General features: G+C 41.7%; 3 protein-coding genes across 4 annotated transcripts in view; 1 reads left to right on the top strand and 2 right to left on the bottom strand.

The window, feature by feature from the left end:
• Positions 1-1,824: 1,824 nt before the first annotated feature.
• Positions 1,825-4,733, bottom strand: LOC109479669 (alpha-2,8-sialyltransferase 8B-like). Its single transcript, XM_019781657.1, has 4 exons — positions 4,639-4,733; positions 3,959-4,168; positions 2,394-2,900; positions 1,825-2,134 (listed from the first exon to the last, which is right to left on the bottom strand). Exons 1-4 carry the CDS (start codon positions 4,731-4,733, stop codon positions 1,825-1,827), a joined length of 1,122 nt encoding a protein of 373 aa, XP_019637216.1.
• Positions 4,734-7,501: 2,768 nt separating this feature from the next.
• Positions 7,502-15,729, top strand: LOC109479875 (alpha-tocopherol transfer protein-like). 2 transcript variants are annotated; one of them, XM_019781913.1, is made up of 9 exons: positions 7,502-7,592; positions 8,502-8,755; positions 8,918-9,071; positions 9,500-9,576; positions 11,945-12,064; positions 12,323-12,433; positions 14,423-14,563; positions 14,946-15,366; positions 15,416-15,729. In XM_019781913.1, exons 2-8 carry the CDS (start codon positions 8,540-8,542, stop codon positions 15,063-15,065), a joined length of 939 nt encoding a protein of 312 aa, XP_019637472.1. In that variant the 5' UTR covers positions 7,502-7,592; positions 8,502-8,539; the 3' UTR covers positions 15,066-15,366; positions 15,416-15,729. The 2 variants fall into 2 exon arrangements, with proteins under 2 accessions (XP_019637472.1, XP_019637473.1); XM_019781914.1 differs by having other exon boundaries at positions 7,514-7,592; positions 8,483-8,755.
• The window catches only part of LOC109479865 (alpha-2,8-sialyltransferase 8B-like), an 11,075-nt gene continuing 5,256 nt past the window's right edge, over positions 15,408-21,226 (bottom strand). The window contains exons 3-5 of the mRNA XM_019781901.1: positions 17,658-18,158; positions 17,264-17,455; positions 15,408-16,048 (exon numbers count right to left, since the gene is read on the bottom strand). Coding sequence (XP_019637460.1) covers positions 15,922-16,048; positions 17,264-17,455; positions 17,658-18,158 — 820 coding nt within the window. The 3' untranslated portion in view covers positions 15,408-15,921. The remainder of the gene's footprint in view (positions 16,049-17,263; positions 17,456-17,657; positions 18,159-21,226) is intronic.

The following is a 21,226-nucleotide window of genomic DNA, read 5'->3' as shown; positions in this document are numbered from 1 at the left end:
CAGATAGGCCAAAATTCCAAAATATCTTGCGAACTAAGTTCCTACGCGTTACCGGTGCCGTCATTGGTAAACTATCAGTAATATACGCGCTCACCTATATTCCTATATTTTGCCAGAAAGTACAGCAAATATAACACAATATAGACTTTTGCTTCAAACATGAAACAGCAAAAACAACAACAACGTCCTTACCTGACAGGTGCGACCTTCGGCTGCATAACAGTGTGTCCCAGTGTTGATGTATTTGTGGTATGTGAAACCCACACTTCAGGGTACAACAGTTCATTACACACCGTACAAAACAGGGCTTACTTTAACCCTCTGGTAATTATGTCAAATTGAGTTCGTAACCCTTGGTCTATTTCCATACCTGGCTCTAGAAGGAAGCGCATTTGTATTGAGCTGTTGCTCATGTTCAATGCATTGAACCATGGACGTTTTTGTGTCCATTTTCAACCACAGGTTAGGCTGACAGAGACCTCTCCGATGTGAAATACAATGCTTTTAAACCGTGTGTATAGTGTACTAGTATGTGGGGAAGCCTGTAACAATACAGCGCGTTGCGGAGTCTGCGTGATAGAAGGATACCGTAAGAAAACCGGTTAGACCAGAACACATACGGCTACCATTGCGTATCACTAACTTAGTCTAAGGCTAGGATAGGGGTTATCAGTATCTCAGATCCTATAAGAAGGTCTACAGGGGGTTGAAATATTATTTGGATCATTGCGTATTAAGCAAATGAACGTCAAACTGTGTTGGCATCCGCAATCGGTATTTAGGGGCAAACCATAGAAATGTGGTGTTTGGAAATCACCCTCTCCTACCAAAATGTAGAAACCTACCATCAGGACTCTTCATCTGAGAAAATGGGGTCGCGTGAATTATATGTAGGTAGGCTTAGAAATACCGGGTGTTTGTCAAGGACTAAGAGCTAAAGTAAGAAAGCGTGCATTCAGGGCGCCAAGGACGACAGTGAGATCCTGTCACGAACGCTTGCCTCCGGATCCAGAGTCGGGGTCCAACATATCTGACCACGAGAACACTGCACGCTACGGTTGACGGAGACATGTTCTTATGATATGAGTTAAAGGTATCTAAGGCCACACCAATTTAATTTGTTGGTTCTCGGATTCGCCTCTTCATTTTTTTCTGATTTGCAAAAAAAAAAAGATTCTGGTTCTGAATCAACTCAAAAATGCTCATATTTTGCCCCCAACAGTTGAGGAAATTCCTTTTCTTCCTAGTTGTTACAGTTTTTTCCATCTATCAATGCAGTGGTTTGATTAAAAGTTCAAAATTTATACTTTGAATTTTAACCCAGCCTTTTTTGTTGACTTCATGGCTCATATTGTAGCATTTGAGGCTATAATAGGATGCCTAGACCTGTTTTTATTTTTATTTTTTTTCGCCCTGTCGCTTCATATTTTTTCTGAAAAAATCCGAGAACCAACAAATTAAATTGGTGTGGCCTAAGGAAGTCAAAACGTTCAGCACGGTCTCACGATTTTAATAAGGGACATAATAGTCATAAGTCTCGCTCTGGTGTATTATTCATCAAAACACAGAAGTACACAAAACATTCATTCACAATATACACAAAAAGACATAATGTCATCGCCAAACTATTCACGACATAAAAAAATCGACAACAACAGTAACATAATCACACTGTTCTAGTAGGTTGGTTGAGACGGAGCCATGAAAGTTAGGCCGGGAGACCCACAGTGAAATAATCGTGAACAACCGTTGGTCCTTTGCGACACTAGGGCAACTTAATAATTCCTCTTACAATCGGTCTAGAGATTCTCAAGTTGTACAAGTTCATGTTTGAGGGCGTTTACATCTACTCGTGACTAGTTTGAGAACCCCCCGCTTTTCCATTTCCTTCAACAGCCTGTACTCTGTAGTGAAATTATGTATGGAGTCCATAATGGCCGGCTCTATGTAGTCATCTGGGTAGTAATGGTAATGAAGTGTCTCATACGTCACTGCGTAGTTCGATTTATAGGGGTAAAATCCGTACAGGGTGATGTCGTCACATATGTTTGTTGCCATGACGACGGCCGTCAGGCCCGTGGTGACTAAACGCCCAATATGGCGGCTGATGTCGGGAAAGATCTTGCTCATGATTCTGTACGGATGGAAACACAGAACACATGCATGAGGATCAGGGAATGATCACAGAAATGTACGTGTGAGAGGAAAAGTAGACTCAGTATCACTTCATTGAATATTGAATTTGCAATGCACCAAATTAAATCTGATATCATTTAAACGATTATGATATCTAAGTACAGGTTTATGTTGGTTTAAGGGTGTACTATAACAGGTGGTACAGTAAACTAACTATAGATGAATATGAAACTCCTATTCTAGGAGAGTTTACTCACTTTTTCACGTCGTTTAGAGGATAGAAGTACTTCAGTGTCACAGTTATCCAGTTGGATCTGACGGCATTGAAGAAGAAGCGAAAAAGTTCCTCTCTCTTCCCCATAGGAAAGACGAATATCGACCCGTCCAGTCGTTTCAGTCTACTTCTGTAAACGTTCATGGACGTGTTTAACGTCAGACTCTTCTGTACCCTCTCGACGATCTGCTTGTTCATGAATATGAGGCTGGTTTTACTCCCGACATCACGTTCGTACCCTGTGATGGGAGCGAGGCTGAAGCGGATGACGTAATCGTGCGAGTCGATGTCCTCCCCGCAAAGGCTGCCGGACAGGACGCCGCCATTGCCGACTACTGCGCATGTGCGGTGAGGAACGATTTCGTTCCTTCCCTCAAGAAGACATTCTCTGTCGTGATTTGGTCCGCAAAAGACCATCTCCTTCGGTTTCTTGTGACCCCTGAGCTCCATACTTGTAAAGTGATCTGGCCTGAATCGTCTTGCGTAACTTCTGTTAAATAATAATAAGAAAAAAATAGAAAGGTAACATTTGCAAAGCAATTGCATAATGTTAACTTTCGAATATGGTCTGCTCTGTTAATTCTTACTCAAACGCGTTCACATAAATGGTCAGACAGGAGTCTAAATCCCTCCTGCTATAAAATTGCAACATGATGTAATCCAACACTAGTTACTATGGTGACAGACATCTGGTTCAGGTCATTGACCTTATTGGCTTGGAGAAGAAGAAAAAAATAGGAAGCAATTAAAAAAACCTCGGTAAACATAATTAACTTGAGAGCTCATCTTATACTCGTATCAGAAATTGACACTTTCAGACAGAATGCTTGAGGCAGACTCCACTTAAATATGTTAAAATCTTATAGACAACACTTATAACATTACATTTTGCTTAAGGTGTAATACATTCAAGATTTTATCTATAGATAAATGTAAGCGAAGAATTTTCTACCCAACCAGGCATGAATCCAAGCGGTACACAATTGGATAACGGAAAGTGACATATCGATTGTCGGAGAACAATAGGATATTCATTATGATGGCCCCTGTCGATAATTAATCACACTGTTCATGACGCATTAATAATTCATAGCAGGAAATTGTGCTTTTTGTTGCATATTTTGGCCTTTGTAACAGTTATGTAACGTATTAGATCCATTTATCACAATTATAGCGGACCATGTTTAGAAAGAATATAGGTCAAATGGACGATTTGGAGTCATTGTGAAGGAATGTAAACTAGCTACTACTAGCTAACCCTCAATTAGTATATATGTGTAGGAAAGAAATACAGATTTTGAAGGGATGAAAAGGACGAAAATTTCCGTATTCTTACAAGATACAGTGTATATAGGCTTCATATAGCCGACTTTGGACTGATACGAAACCACGTCTAGTTGTTTCTCTTTGTAGCTTAGGCTATATACGTGTACTATGTAAGTGGTTATGTTGGGGCTTTGTCTATAAATATCGCAGTATCACAGTGCCAGTTACCTGCAAAATGAAGAAAAACGATATGCTTCTTTGCCAATTGACAAAAACTTTTACCTTATCCTGTCTAAGGTCTGGTCGTCATCCCAGACTTGGGTATCAGCTCCGATAGGATCATGCCAGTAGCTTCTTCTGGTAGACTTCTTGATGATGTGGACTGTATGGTTTGATGAATGTCCTAGTTCGTTTCCGACCCTAGCTGTGGAATCAGCCAGGCCCCTGGTTGTCTTCTTGGCGTAGTTCCACAGAGCTTTAGGTGAATATCTTCTGAAGAAGAGAATTTTGGAAACATATACTGTGGAAATGCAGCCGCAAGACACGTTCAATTGTCTACACTTAGGGGGACCCTGAGGTTAATAAAGATATAACATAAACTAGGCAATAAGAGACAGAGACATATGGGCTGCCATCGCGACTCGAAAACGGAGAAACCAGGACTATACGCCAGTAAGCAAACGTCTAACTAAACGGGATTGAGCTTAAGTTGAATAAACATTTTTGTGTGCTTACCATCAGACAAATACATTGATAGGCATTGTTAAGAAAGCCAGGCAAAACTGTGGAATGTATACATTACTTTACATAATCTATTCTTCAATTGTCCCAGAATGCGAATACAAGGTTTTGTGGAGAATTTGTTAGACATGGTTTTGTTAGCAAATACATGCATGGTATGCAGCAAAGTTACTCTTAGCCCTTCTCGTTGTGCCCTGATGTGATTTTCAGAAAGTTCTTACCTCAGATCCGTTCTGTTGACAATCAGGATGAACGGAGTCGAAGTGAAGAGAAGAACAAGAAAACAAACGAACTTCATTTGGTGCATACAACCCATCGCTACAAGATATCTTCTCGAGCAAACCGTGTGTCTTACGAAAAGTGTTTCCAAACCCCTTCCGTCGGTAACTGGTTCAACAAAAAGGTGTACAGCTTGGATTCTATTGTACAGAGAACGGCATGCCCTCGCAACAGTCTATACCCATGTCATGCCCTGGTAACCGTGTTATGATGTATCGACTTTTAATTACGATCCGACACGGTATGATTTAGCCATTCTGTTGTTGCACGAGATGTTATCAGATGTGTTACTCGTTATCGTGACAGCCCAACAATTGGAGACATCAAACGGTTCGTCTGACCATCGATCGCATGACCTCACGTCACCTTTTTAATTTAAAACGGCGCCCTGAACTACGGATTCACCTCGTTATTTAAACTTGGGTAGACTGTCTATGAGTTATTCAATCAGGCATGGTGTCAATATAGTGCTGTAAGTGCCGTAATTGTTTATGAGACTCATAAAAAAGGCAAGGTAAAAGCAGACGTCATCCTTGGCTGAGGTGAAGCATGCTTTATCCGCCATCTTGTGTTCGGTCGCACACGTGCTCTTAGTTACCAAGGTGAAGTGAAAAAGAATTTCAAACTTATCGAGCATATGAATTCCTCCTCCATGTAACATGCTTTAGCTGATATGTCAAACAGCAGTCAAACTGTATGTGACAGCCAGAGGTATTGTATACTGACAAGAACTACAATTCATCACACTCGGTAAAAATCACCTGGCTAGCTATAGGCTAGCCTCTACCCGGCACCGCGGTTCGCTGGCTGGAAAAATAGTAGAAATTGGCCGAAATAAAGGGATAGTATACCAGAGAAGATCCCGGGTCACTGGTATACTATCCCTTTATTTTGGCCAATTTCTACTCTTTTTCCAGCTATCCGCAGTGCCTGGTAGAGGCTAGCTATAGGCAAGACATAGACAAAGCAAAGTTGAATGGCCTGGCTTTATCAGACAAGGCGTCTATGGCAAGTTTTGGCAAGTATTAATGGTTTGACATAGGCTCATGCATTACCTTTCACTCAAAGGTTTTGACACTCTGAACCGACATGCAGAAAGCAATAAAGAACGGACATCACTGAAGGAAGGAAACCAATAACTGACGGATAAAAATGGGTATGTGGCTTCACGTATGGTCCAATCTCCTGCTCCGGTCAGCACCTCTTGTATCCCTTATAAGTCTGATTATTCGACCGTTGGGAACCACAGGTGATCTGACAACCAGTTTTCTTCACACTTCTCTGTTTTCTTGACGTTTCACGTAATGTCTGGCTGGTTCATTCTCTGATGTTATCCTCCCATCTTTTCCGCTGCCTACCCCTCTTTTATCTTCCCTGTATTTTTCCTCGCATGGTGGTCTTGGCAATCTAAAATGCCAAAGTAAATTAGTTACAACTGTTTCTAGTGGTCTGGTAAAAGCGTTGCTGAGGTAGAAAAAAAAATCAATATGAAGAACCCTTCTGTCTATTGCACACCATTCGAGCTCATTTCAGCTGGAACAACAAATACTTAATACTAACTCCCATTTTTTTCGTTGCCTACCCATCTTTCGAAATTTCCTCCTCCCTGTACTGTTTCTTGTACGGCCTTGGCAATTTGATGTGCCAAAGCAAATTAGTTACAACTGTTTCTAGTGGTCTGGTAAAAGCCTCGCTGAAGCAGAAAAAAATCAATATAAAGACCCTTCTGTCTATTGCACACCCTTCGAGCTATTTTTCAACTGGAATAACAAATACTTAATACTAGTACTAACTCCCATCTTTTCCGTTGCCTACCCCTCTTTCCTCCTCCCTGTACTGTTTCTTGTACGGCCTTGGCAATCTCATGTGCCAAAGTAAATTAGTTACAACTGTTTCTAGTGGTCTGAAGCAGAAAAAATCAATATGAAGAACCCTTCTGTCTACTGCACACACTTCGAGCTCATTTCAGCTGGAACTACAACTACTTAATACGGTAATACTAATGAGGTCGAGGAGAAGGAAGGTCTCCTTAAGGAGATTACATATTAACCTCTGCAGGCTCCTTGAGGGAGGGAAGTCTGTCAGAAGTGGTAAAGATGAGGGAAGTCGGCGTTCTTTGAATGATAACAAATGCGAGCTGTGTAGGATTTTGGAAATGAAGTAAAATATAGGTACAAGGTCGTCTGCAATGTTACATGCATCTACATGTATGTAGTAACCCTTGGTCTGGGAGAGGCCGAGCAGGGTTTTCTATCATACCGTTTTTTCATTTGGGAGTATAAAACTGCACAATGCAGGCTATGCAAAAAAAACCCCGCTTCTTTCAATTCACGTTTGCTAAAAGTCATCGTCGAGATTAGTTATGTTTACCAGAGGAAAACATTGTTTTTGCTACGTTTCCTCTTCTTCTTCCGTTCCAAACACTGACCTCTGACCACTGACCTGGCCAATGACCTGATTTGTTGACGTCTCTCACCATGGTAACTGGTGTTGGGTTACATAATGTTGCAATTTTATAGTAGGAGGGATTTATACTCCTGTCTGACCATATATGTGAATGTATTTGAGTAAGAATTAACAGAGCAGACCATATGCGAAGGTAAACATTATGCATTTCCTTTGCGAATGTTACCTTTCTAGTTAATGTTGGCGCAGGTACCAACATCGAATAATATAAAGTATACGAAAGGTATTTGGCAATCTCAGTTCTCAAGCCGCCCCTCCCCATTCACGAGAAAACTGCTGTTATATTGAGAGAGGTTCATCCATCCATGGTCATGAAAAAAGTCACGAAACGTTCATTGCGTCACAGTTCTCGCGAGAGTTGGCCTAAGCTCTTCACCAGGAATAACAAAACGTTTCCTCTGAGGCGCCAGGTTTTCTTCTCTTCTACCAGGTTGGTTTGTAAGAAATTCAGTGTACTCATTATTTTTGGGGTATTTCTTTTTCAACTATGAGACGAACAGTGAGAAATCTTCAACACTTACATTCACGTTGTATCCATTACAATAATCGAATATCAAAACACAGTATGTGAAAACCAGTACTAACGTTGTCACAAGTTTCTGTTGCTGAGATATAGTCAATACACTTCTACCAACTGGTATCTGACATGAGAAGTATCTACAATGAAAGCTAGCTATAGAACGATATTAGAAAATACGTGTAAAAGCTCGTTTGTTGGTGGCTGTCGTATGCTACAAATGCCCCAGTCAGTTGGCTTTGAACTTTGGACGGGCAAACAAGACATGTTTACATAGCGCGGGTAACAGGTGTTGTAAACAAACTTGTTTTGCACCCCCTTAATATAAAGCCTGCATTTTATTATGCAAGGTTATCGTTTTTCGCAATTCCTTATATTTTGCAAGAAGTACATCGGCATTGTAACGAATTATCTTTAAGAAAGAATTAAAGTTTAGAGTTAAGCACTGGCCACAGAGTGTTGAGATTTAATACAAGGAGAGGATAAAGTCACGTACGTCTACACTGCGTATTTGTGCCGCTAGGGTAATAAGCGCATGCGATTTCATGCATATTTACAGAATTCATAATCACGTTTGATCTCTTGTTACAAAAGTTTATCACGTCCTGTTTTTTGAGCACTGTTGTTCCCGTAAAACGGTTGTCTAGTCATTCAGAAACCATTAATTCTCTACCACCACTATTCTCAGGAAACAATATTTCACGATCGCAGACACGGTGAATTATTAACACGGTTGCCACTTCCTTGTGGGTTGTAGTAAATCATTGTATGCAATATACAAACATAAAATGAACTCTGGGTAGTGTTGTTGTGTATTTACAGATCCGGTCCCCGTAAGTTTCCGTAAATACTGATCAAAAATGGCAGAAGACGAGAAATACGTCTGCACCCTGAGCTCGGCTTTGAAGAAACTCGCGGAAGACGAGCTGAACGAGACGGACTCCAACCGCGACCGGGACATCCAAGCCCTTCGGGAGAAGGTGCGGGGGCTGCCGGGACTCAACTCCCGCACGGACGGAGGCTTTCTGGTGCGGTTCCTCCGCACACGGAAGTATAACGTGGAGAGGGCTTTCCAGGTAAGGTTCATCCGTATATATTATAGGTAACGTTACATTCATGTGTAGGATATAGAAAGGATAGAAAAGTTAGCTTCCCGGCTGATACCTTTCGCGCTATTCCTGTGTCTTCCTCCAATGAAAGCCTATCTCATATCTTATACACACGTTCGTTTGTTTCAGCTTGTCCAGTCCTATTACAAGGCAAGAGTCGACGCTCCTGAGTTCTATGACAACTTCACCCCGTCCTCAGTACGTCATGTGCTGGACTCCGGGATTGTAGCTGTACTGAGAGACAGGGACAAGGAGGGCAGGAGGATTGTTGTCTTCAGAATCGGTAACTTCCTACAGTATCATCTAATCATCTTCTTTGTAAACATTGTAAACATTGTTTTCGTTAAAAGTTCCGAGTGTTTTCTCATACACCCCTCCCCATCCGATTTCTACATCCGGGTCCCAGCAGTTGCACCTTGGGATACCCCTAATTTGCATGTGCGATGGCGACTCCGAGTGAGGCACTGTGGGACCTCGGCACTTCATGCTTAGGATGTTCCTATCAGTGTAATGTCCTTGTCCTATCAAAGAACGAAGCGCATATTAACGAAGTGGGAACAGTAACGTAGGCTAAGGCTAATGTGCCTACTGCCTCCACGGAATAACACACACTGCAACTTGTCCATTAAACTCGTCCATCAAATCTAAGGTAATGTTACAATCCCCAACATTCCTAACAGTGCATATCTTTACTCCATCACACGTTGACAGACAAATGGAACCCTGTCGTCATCACGTTGGCTGAAATCTTCAAAACGGGTTTCTTGCTGATGGAAAAAATAATAGAGGTACGTGTGCATTGCGGCAGTCACATATGTCAAAAAATTGTCAGTCGTATGATTAATATTTCAAGCAAGGCTGTGACTAAACTGTCCGTTCACACGGTCACGGATCTATATGTATGACAGCCTTTTCATCTCAATCTTTATATATATCTCAACTGAATTTTGCACGACACATTCAACACTGTCTAGAAAATTATCTCTACATATAGATCTGATGTAGTGAACTAAGCACCCCTCCCGTTAACGTTATATATGTTACAACGACTGTGACAGGGAATTTAAATGAGATCATGTCGTTTCATTGTCCCTCTCCATCAACCATTTCATACAACGACGCTCAGGATTTTAGTTACATAAATGTTAAACGCTTTAAATCACACAATTTAGCCTAAATGTCTGCGAAATGATGGCACATTGTATTTTATGTCCTACCTGGGCCGCGATTACGTTCGATACGGGTGTTCCGGCCCGTGTGATAACTAGCGGTACGGCCCGGGGGTTCTTAACGCGTACAGCCCGGCCCTTCCAAATGTTCCACAGAACGATTCGAACGCGTTTCGCCCTAACCGCGTGCAACGCTTTCGAAAATTCGAATGCAAAATTAGGACGTTGGAAATGATGTTGTTGCGTTTTTTGGGATTAGGGACACGAAATCTTTGCTCATTTCGCATTGAAAGGCGTGTTTTCTTGGGTTGGTATGACATAAATAAAATACAACACGGTGTATTCATGGGCGATAGGCCACCGAGTTTTTGTTGAGATCGCTGTTGCTTTGTTTTATGAACACTCGTATACTGTGCACTCCGTACAAGCTTAAGATTCCCGATAATCATACACTGAACACAAACACTATGAACACGGTCCGTTGAAAGGATCCGAAGAGTCATGAACTCAACACATAACACCGTGAACACTGTCCGTCGAAAGATTCCCGAGAATCATACACTCATCGCATAACACCGTGAACACGGTCCGTTGAAAAATTTCCCTAGAATTCTCTGTACAATGAACCATACATATATAATACATACTGCTGGGTACTTGGTCCGCTGAATCATACAATAAAAAGCACACTCATTACTCAGCTGTTACATTGGCGTTCAGGGTAGCGCAAAGACCGACGGGAATAGAACAGGTTTCGCAAACTCGAATGCGTTCGCAAAACCGCTGCTCGACTCGATAGAACCCCAAGCCGGGGCTAGCGCTAGCGGTGATAACTTCAAAAAGATGACAGGGTAGGAAATACCTACCCGTGAACTGCGTTACCAACTGGGGTGGCAGCAAAAATGTGACTTAGAATCACGTTCGGTGTGAAGTCCCTGCCTCCCCAGACTCAGAAAACAACGATATAGTACATTTTAGAGATATTGGGCACAACTACACTTTCCAAATCTCATGCCTGGGAAACATATGTAGAACTGAAAGCATGTCGGTGGGGTTTGTGGACGTGTTTAGAGTACATTTACACATAGCATGTCAAGACTCTTGTCGGGTGATGTAGCCAGTTGTGTGCGTTTACATTTTAGAACCGCGCGGGAAATGTGGGCCTATCGTGCGTCTGATTGGCTAGCGATGATGTCATTGACCTGTACAGCAGCGACCTGGTAACGCAGTTCGCCGGAAATTGGACTTTACAAAATGCTTCATATCTTCTTTAAAATATGGTATCATACCCCCAAAAAGTTTACATGGCTACTTAGTTACCCCTTGATTATAGATAGTATCAAGACTTTTATTTTCCTTATGGCATTTCGCAGAAAATAGGGTCTTTTGAAATGGCATTTCGCACCTAGTGTATACTAGTACTAAGTACCTAACCAAGATGAAGCGTTCGGAAGTCGCTGTTCGGCTCTCGGCAATCTTCGGGAGACTTCGGTATCTGTTCGTATGGTTCTTTGGAATCCTCATCAGTTTGTGACCGTGTTCAGTGTACGCATGATTCTCGGGAATCTTTCAACGGGCCGTGTTCACGGTGTTATGTGTTATGTGACTGTATGATTTTTGGGAATATTTCAACGGACCACTGTATTGTGATGGCAACGGGCTGAATGAGTAGACACAGTGTATGTTCTAACATGCGCGAAACAATAATAAGGATTTTATTTAATGGTTTACAAAACAATGTAACGTTACATGTATTGTTAGATCTCAACAAAAACTCGGTGGCCTAGCGCCTGTGGTGTATTCCGCATCACCCTCGGTCCCAGCCCCCCCTTCGGCCGTCGGGCGATCCGACGCGCGGTCGGGCTGGTACCTCGGGCAATACGGAATACCCCGTGTTGTATTCTATATGTATTGTTGTGCTTTTACAGCACTGTGTTTGAATCGCGTGTTTGAATAAACCAATGATACAATGTACATCCCTCTGTAGGAGGAGGAGACGCAGGTTGCCGGAGTGGTGTTTATTGAGGACCTGGCGGGGATGAACGCGAATCACGTGTACTATGCCTCCAGTCCTACCCTCATGTACAAGGGATACGGAGCCTTTCAGGTAGGGAAACGTTAAACTAAATTCACATTATCGTTAGTTAGCGATACAGTGATTTTACTTTGTGTAAATAGGTTTAAATTTCAGGTTTTGGAAATGCTTGAGCAATGAGCCCATTCAGTTGGTTTTCAAGAATATACACTGGGCAAGAAGTCTCTCCTTGTTACGGACAGAATTTATGAATCTACTATCCCGACACATTTATCGATATCATTGTAGTAGGGGAATCTACAATGGATGTTGGTATGTTTATGTTTACAGAACGCCTTCCCGTGTCGGATTAAGGGCGGACATTACTTGAACGAGTCTCCGCTGTTTGACGGAATCTTCGCCATCATCAAACCGATCTTGTCTGAGAAGATAAAGTCCAGGGTAGGTAATTTCACTTTTCGATTCACAATCTGCACGTTACCTGTTCTTGGCAGTTCTACCCGGAAGGCGAAGTGTAGAATCAATACCCTCTAATGCTTCGGTCCCAGTTGAAAAAAGGGGCCCTGCCGGGTAGTCCCCGGGCTGTTTTTTGGCACTTTCGCACGTCAGAGAATCTGCCGGGTGCCTGCCGGAGACCGACCATAGAGGGTGACAAAATTTTCAACAAAATGCTACTGAAGGAAACTTTAAATTGTGACCACGACAGCCGATGCGCTTCCGACTCCTGAGCCCGACCGGGACCGGCCGGGGCTACATCCCCGACGGGCACCGGCGCAATTGGGACCGAAGCTTAAGTAGGACATTACAAGTCGTGCGGGCTTATCATGTTTACCTTGGCCGAAGGAAAACATATTGTTTTTTCTCTGTTCCTTCTTATCTTCCTCTTCTTCTCCAAACAATAAGCCCAATGACCTGAACCGGACGTCTGTCACCATGGTAACTAGTGTTGGGTTACATCATGTTTTATAGCAGGAGGGATTCAGACTCCTGTCACCATGTATATGAATGTGTTTGAGTAAGAATTTTAGAAAAGTAAGTAATTTCAGAAGTGAGTAGGAATTAACACAGCAGATCATATGCAAAGGTAAACATTATGCATTTGCTTTGCAAATGTTAACTTTCTAGTTTTCAATTAGTTGATCTACGGTTTAGCAAATTAAACAACTAGTTGACAACAAAATGCCTCTGCCCCTAAGGCGTCGCCAAAAACAGCCACCTGTTATCTCCGACTATCCAGAGATTTCTAGCTGTTCAGTTCAGCGAAGCAAAGAATTATTACCCGATAAGTAGGTCATCACTAGGATTTATGACTCCTAGACGCTGATAATACCCCTGGATTCTTGTGGGGCCTAATTTGCGACTCGTGGTCATATATCTTTATTATATTACTGGCCTGTGAAGTGGTCCATACATCCGTGATGTTAAATCATAGGGAAATAATAGATATTATGGCATGATGTTACACATACCGTTAACACTTTAGTACATGTACATGTATATGAAGCAACGTTTAGTTTCTCCTAGACTTGTGCGAAAATGGTGATGCCAGGATAAATAAATTCTATTGTACGTCGGGCAGCATTTTAGATTTATATGTTTTTCCCACGTTTTGTTCGTGCTCGATTCCTCATCACACGCATGGCATAGAAACTGCAGGATTTGATTGACAAGAAATAGTCTTAGAGGTGAGAACAGTACTAGAAAAACTAAGCTGTCTAGCCTGGGTAACAGACATATTTTGATTAGCCCCCAAGTCTTTATCCTCTCCACAAATCGGGAACTGAAATATGTCTGGTAACCAGGCTATGTATCTCTCCCCATGAGTCCACATGTTGACTGTGTCTGTTGTTTGTGTCACGTTTTGTTCGTACTCGACCCACATCAGACCCAGACATTGCAGGATTTGATTGAAAAGAAATAGTCCATAACAAACAAAACAGTACTGGGAAGACTAGACTCTCCCCATGTGTCTACATGTTGAGTGTGTCTGTTGTTGTAATTTTGCCACGTTTTGTTCGTACTCGATCCCACATCAGACGCATGGCACAGTTAGAACAGTACTGGGAAGACTAAGATCTACCCATGAGTCCACATGTTGACTGTGTCTGTTGTTTGTGCCACGTTTTGTTCGTACTCGATCCCACATCAGACCCATGGCACAGTTAGAACTGTACTGGGAAGACTAGGTTCTAGCTAATCTCCAAGCAGATCCCTCTCGGTGGCAAAAAGACGTATCAAAGTATCAAATTGGCCAGGCAGTATCCATTAGCCAGAAAAGCTCCGCGACCACCGACGGGGTGGGGATCAGGACCAAAAAAAAAAACGGCCATATATAAAAAGGTAACGATCATTCCCCCACAACCTCTGCTTGGAGAGTAGGTTCTAGCCATGAGTCCACATGTTGTCGACTGTATCTGTTGTTTGCATCAGATCCGCATGCACGGTAAGGTGTACGACACGCTGCACGAGTGTGTGGGGAAACACGCCCTGCCGCCCGAGTACGGAGGGGACGGGCCTGCCTACGACGACTCAGTCAAACACTGGACTGACATACTCATGGCTTCTGAACAGGTACGGAACAATCTTCATATCATCATACATATGTACCTGGCTCACATTCTTTGATACTAATGCTGAGGTCACATTTCCAAACCGGGGCCCGACCGGGCAGTCTTATTGAACGAAAAGTAGGATATAAAAGACAACAAAGCACAAAAAGTTGAAACAATTAATAATGGGAACTATTTGCTTATATTCTTGGTATAAATTGTTGATTTTTCGTTAATCGAAACAGCCCGGCTGGACCCCGGTTTGGAAATGTAGCCTCAACATAAAGCTTTAATGCTTTTTCGCGTTGACCCTCCACCATTTGTCTGGTTTGGTCGCCTCGCTTATCTACAATGACAATGACTATATTTGATACATTTATGCCATGATTTTCGAACATGTGCAGGACTTCGTCAAGTACAACAAGAAGGGGTTTGTTACCCACGGAAGCCTGGGGACGAGCGCTACTGGGGACGAGACCATGTCGGGAATGGCGGGAAGTTTCAAAAAGCTGAACGTGGATTAAATTTGTGCGAGAATGGCGTTTTAACTTTCTTGTGACTTAAACCAAAAAGAAAATGAAATCTGAACACCACGTACTCGTATTCTACGTCTATTGACATTATTATGAGTTTGAATCTTTCCCAGTCTGGGCACAATACGAGTGGGTTATTAAGTGCACTTTGCTGACATGCTGCAAGAGGGCGTAGCTGTACACTCTCCGGATACATCTGTGTAATTCCATGTCATCAGATGTCATGTCACGTTGAAGCTCATCAAGTTTGGTACCAAATAAAACATATCACGAGGAAATATATACATAATAGATGGTATTGTACATTTGTGAAATGATGAGCAATAAATAAAGTTGAATAGATCATTGCCTTTATTGTCTTAAGCTTGTTCGTAAGTTCAAGTGACATACATAACTTCCTTGGTCATGCAGAGTGTAATTCGTCTAGACACTTTCTTCATGGGACTTGAAACTTGAAATTTATAATTACTTGAACTAAGAAATTTTTGTTTGTACCATAACATAAACCTTTTTCCATACGAGCTAGATCTCGTCAATCTATATGTTACAAACAAGATGGTGGAACAAAAACCTTGAGGGATGGCAACGCAAAGAAAACGTAAATTGTGTCATATTGTGAGTTACTAGTATCGCATTCTTTTCTATCTGAAGATCTAGAAGCAGTTGGGTTGCTCTGTCTTAAGCTGAAAGCTTTATCTTCTCGTTACTGCTTAACATACCTTATAATAGTAGAAATGTTCACGCATCAAATACTTTGTTTGCCATGTACCTCACTCCCCCCATCCAAAAAAGATCGTTTACGTTTCTTTTCAAAGCCAACTTGACTTTCATCTGTGTTTCTACGTCCCTATTCCGTCTTGCACGCCCTGTTCATGATATGTAGAACACCACGTCTCTGTAGTTCCTGGTAGAACGCGAACTCTTGGTCGAAGTCGTGTTGTTCCCCCTTCTTGTGCGGTTCCTCTCTCCCATACCTGGGCAGAAACTATGTTAGTTATGACAGAGCAGCAGAGCAACTATCACTTACACCCTTGTACCTGAGACGTAGCCTCTACCAGGCTTGGGGAGGCGGCTGGAAAGAGTAGAAATCGGCCAAAAGCATGCCAAGGGAGTTTGTCCGTTGAGAGAACATTTCGCCGCACCCCAAAGAAATGGTGACTCCGCACAGGCTTGGAGTGCGGCGAAATGTTCTCTCAACGGACAAACTCCCTTGGCATGCTTATCTCTCTATTTGGCCGATTTCTGCTCTTTTCAGCCGCCTCCCCAAGCCTGGTAGAGGCTACCTGAGACGCCTTAATCTCTGTGTGAACATTGCAATGTCAAGTCAAGGCCTTTATTTTAATTCGAAATGCTTGTTCGGCCTACATGGCCGCTTTTCAACAAGGTCGACGTGGAGGGGTAGAGGTCACGGACAAGAGTTTTACATGTACTGTGTCTAGTACGCATCAATATGGCCATAGATAATAAGTAAAAGCAAATAAAGCTATATCTATAGCTAAATCCCCCCAGGTTGGCTACCTTCTAAGCGTGGAAGCCTACATGGCAGAGATCTTAGATCAAAGGACAACGTTCTAACTTCACGCAGTTTAGCTGCAGGACGTCTAGGTTTAAGAATAGTGTTTTACCTTTATTGACGAGTTGCTGAACCATTCATGATAAACACCGGTACATTGATATGTATATGAAGCCATGTAAGGCTGCAATTGTATGTGTGTTATAATGTGTACGTAGCACAGCAATGTAACACTCGTTCCATGTATCATTGTACCTCAGTTATCTAACTTAGTGCATCTGGCCCATGGTGGGCGTGGATATGCAATAATAAAGTTCGTTGTCATAAAAATAATAAACAAGAGTTCCACGACCTCATACCTTTGCCAAATGATGTTAACACTTCCGATTGACTAATTATACAATTTTAATCATTGATTTCGTAAAGAAGAGCGTCAGTTGCATGGATTACATCAGTTGATCATATTCTCCAAAATCTAATAATTTCTAGGTCTCATCAAGACCTACCCACATACCAAGTTTCATGACAATTCATATCAAGCTTCTTGAGTTATGCTGTTCACAGACAACCAAACAAACAGACAAACAAACAAACAAACAAACAAACGGAGCGACGGACAAACGCAACTGAAAACATAATCTTCTTGGCGAAGGTAATAAAACAGTTCATTACCAACCTGGGCTCGAAGTGCGGGATGGTGTAGTAGTGGTAGGGCACGGTCCGGTTGTTGGCGTCCGTGTCGAAAGGCCAGAAGCCGTACAGGTTGATCCGCCGGCAGAAGTGTGTGGACATCAGGATCGTCATGAGGCCGATTGTAGGCTCGCCTCTCAGTGGACTGTTCACGTGCTCGGAAACCGTATCCAACATACTGTTAGAAACATAAGAATTGAACATAGTTCTTAAATTTCACATACTAGTATCTATGTTTAAATCTTATCAAAGTACCATACGCAATCCCACAAAAATGAACGAAATACACAGGACTTTAAATAAAATAAATGACAACAATGTGGATTCTGGTTCTAACAAATTTTCAAAATGAAAATGTAGATGACAACGTTTTCTCTTACCCCAAAAGTCCATTTACGTGCGTGCTTTCTCCAAAATATTTCAGGTTGACGACTACGCGGTTGGTACGGACTGCCTCGTAAAAACGCTTGAAGACTCTAGTGAACCTGCCCTTGGGAGCAAGAAACATAGTACGGTTCGAAAGCCGCAAGGAATGGGCGAAGGGGTTCAACTCGGGGTGTATGTTGACGTTGAACATGATTGCGTTGTTCAGGCTGGTCAGGGTGGTTTTGGAGCCGACGTCTTTCTGGTAACCGTCTATAGGAGCGAGGTTGAAGCGGAGGACAAAATCGTGCGAGTCAATTTCATCGCCGCAAAGGCTGCCGGTTAGGATGCCGCCGCTGCCCAAGATGGCGCAGGTGTTGTAGTGTAGAATCTGGTCATACCCCTGGAGCAGACAGTTGTCCTCACTCTTTGTCCTGCATACGAAGGGCTGCTCACGTACCGTGCCCCTTATTTCTCGCTGATGCAGCCTCCCGGGATCAAGCATCTTAGTCAGTTGCCTGCATTGAATACATTTTTCTTTTACAACCAATGCGGGTGTATGTGTGTAAATGAGAGAGAAAGAAACCGTAATGTGTGAGCCACCTGAGTTTAGTGGGGGTTGGTGTGGTTTCAAATTGATATCAAATATGATCAATATGAAATACCCTGCATTGACTACATTCTCTTTTACAACCAATTCAAGTGTTTGTAAAATAAAGAGACCGTAATGTGTAAGCAAAAGATGAGTGGGGCTTGATGTAGTTTCGAATCGTAGGCAATACAAAAAATATGTCTTTCAAGTCATGACATAGAAAGACATTTTTGATAATGAAAATGTGGAAGAATTACAAGGACTGCTATTTGTCTACGGCCTGACAACTAATTCTTTTACATTTCTTTCACGGCATACCAAGGAGCTTAAAATTTAGATTTTAAGAGCGAATGTCTGTAAGGATCAAACAATGGTGGCACCGTTCAAAAATAGATTTGGCTCATTTTTTGCACAGTGATAGTACTTGGTACATAACCCCTCAGAATAGCTTTCTTTTTGCTCAGAACCCCTTGTTGCCATGGCAACGGGCCAAAGAAGTTTTCATGGCATTTGTCCAGATTTTGGCATGTACAAAACATAGAAATTGGCTAACTTTAGAACACTATAACTGATCAGTGCTTTAGCGTAACGACAAGAGCAAGATGTGCTGATCAGAGCAATACTTAAACTTGTATAAAATAGCAGTAAAGCCAATGTTCAGTAAAATCTGAGGTCTTGGGCACTCTGAATACAATGCACTGTTTTAAGGGTGTAAAAAACTGAAATTTTGCCCAACTTTGAAGCACTGTAAGTCCCAGAAGGGGAGGATGTTTTGTTTCAAATTTGCACTGCATAATAAACCACTCCAGAGGTATCAGATGCATGCTTGCAAAGTTTGGGTTCTTGTTTCGTTGCTACGCACTTGTCCTTTAAAGTAGGTCAGTTTTCGTTATTTTGATGATATGTCATTTTGTGCTATCTTTGAACTAACGTAAGCTCCAAACCAAACTAGTTCTTTACTTGAAATTTACATGAAGTATAAAACAACAAATTGTCTATGAAATGCATGCTTGCAAAGTTTGAATTCTTGTTTTGTTGCTACGCACTTGTCCTTTAAAGTAGGTCAGTTTTCGTTATTTTGATGATATGTCATTTTGTGCTATCTTTGAACTAACATAAGCTCCAAACCAAACTAGTTCTTTACTTGAAATTTACATGAAGTATAAAACAACAAATTGTCTATGAAATGCATGCTTGCAAAGTTTGAATTCTTGTTTCGTTGCTACGCACTTGTCCTTTAAAGTAGGTCAGTTTTCGTTATGTTGATGATATGTCATTTTGTGCTATCTTTGAACTAACATAAGCTCCAAACGAAACTAGTTCTTTACTTGAAATTTACATGAAGTATAAAACAACAAATTGTCTATGAAATGCATGCTTGCAAAGTTTAAATTCTTGTTTTGTTGCTACGCACTTGTCCTTTAAAGTAGGTCAATTTTCGTTATTTTGATGATATGTCATTTTGTGCTATCTTTGAACTAACATAAGCTCCAAACCAAACTAGTTCTTTACTTGAAATTTACATGAAGTATAAAACAACAAATTGTCTATGAAATGCATGCTTGCAAAGTTTGAATTCTTGTTTCGTTGCTACGCACTTGTCCTTTAAAGTAGGTCAGTTTTCGTTATGTTGATGATATGTCATTTTGTGCTATCTTTGAACTAACATAAGCTCCAAACGAAACTAGTTCTTTACTTGAAATTTACATGAAGTATAAAACAACAAATTGTCTATGAAATGCATGCTTGCAAAGTTTAAATTCTTGTTTTGTTGCTACGCACTTGTCCTTTAAAGTAGGTCAATTTTCGTTATTTTGATGATATGTCATTTTGTGCTATCTTTGAACTAACATAAGCTCCAAACCAAACTAGTTCTTTACTTGAAATGTACATGAAGTATAAAACAACAAATTGTCTATGACATGCATGCTTGCAAAGTTTGGGTTCTTGTTTTGCTGCTACGCGCTTGTCCCTGAAAGTGGGACAATTTTCATTAGTTTGATAGTACGTCATTTTGTGCTATCTCTGAACCACCATAAGTTCCAAACCAACATTGGTTTGTACTTGCAATTTACGTGAAATATAGAACAATATATTGTCAATGAAGTGCAAGTTTGAGGTCTTGTTTTGTTGCAGTGAAACTGGCCTTGAAACTGGGTATTTTTTTTTCAATATGTCATTATGTACTATCAATTTAAAAGTATCATAAGTTGCAAACCAATATTGCCTGCATTTGAAATACAAAATTTATGCTATGTTGCCCCTTCCTTAGGGGCAACATAGCATGCCATCCAGTTCCTAGACTATAGTGAATCTCCCCTTGGCTCCGTGGTCAGGGCAAGAAACTTGAGAAGTCCTTATCTCTTTCATCCAGAGTTCATGTTAGCTTGATAAAGATGAGATATAAACCTATGTGACATGTCAAAGAGAGGTGACTTATACGAACTTGGGATTGCATTGCTAAAACTGATTTGTGAACACATTGATGTGGATGTATCTTCCATAATACCCCCGTCACATTGTCGACGAGCTTCGGCCGTATTTGTCAATCGCCGAAAGATCGGCCGATTTTGAGATCGACCGACGATCGCGCGTATTTTTGGCTTGAAAATCGTCGTGGTCACATTGTGCGAGGGTCGGGCGATCGCTTGGGAATACATCTATGATAATGAAGTCCCTATAACATGGCAAGCAGATGAAGCAAGGCCAGTGTATCCACCTAAACATGAATAGTTTGGCCAATTTTTATGTTTGACCTGTCGTAATATTTTTTTGCAAAGTAATGGAGCGGACTGGCAGAATAAATAGAAATATAAACAGGAATTCTGTGAAAGATCCAACTCAAATACTACCACAAGAGCCACAAATTTACACTACCGTCTGGTTAACACAACGACCACCTTTTTAACCAGACAGGAGTCGGCCGAAGCTCGCTCGACACACGGGCGTACGTCGCCCGAGTTACGCTCGACGATCTATCGATGCTCGCACGAT

The sequence above is a fragment of the Branchiostoma belcheri genome, unplaced genomic scaffold (assembly GCF_001625305.1).
Source record: "Branchiostoma belcheri isolate BF01 breed outbred unplaced genomic scaffold, Haploidv18h27 scaffold5, whole genome shotgun sequence".
Taxonomy (NCBI): Eukaryota; Metazoa; Chordata; class Leptocardii; order Amphioxiformes; family Branchiostomatidae; genus Branchiostoma; species Branchiostoma belcheri.
This window is presented reverse-complemented; position numbering and strand designations above follow the sequence as displayed.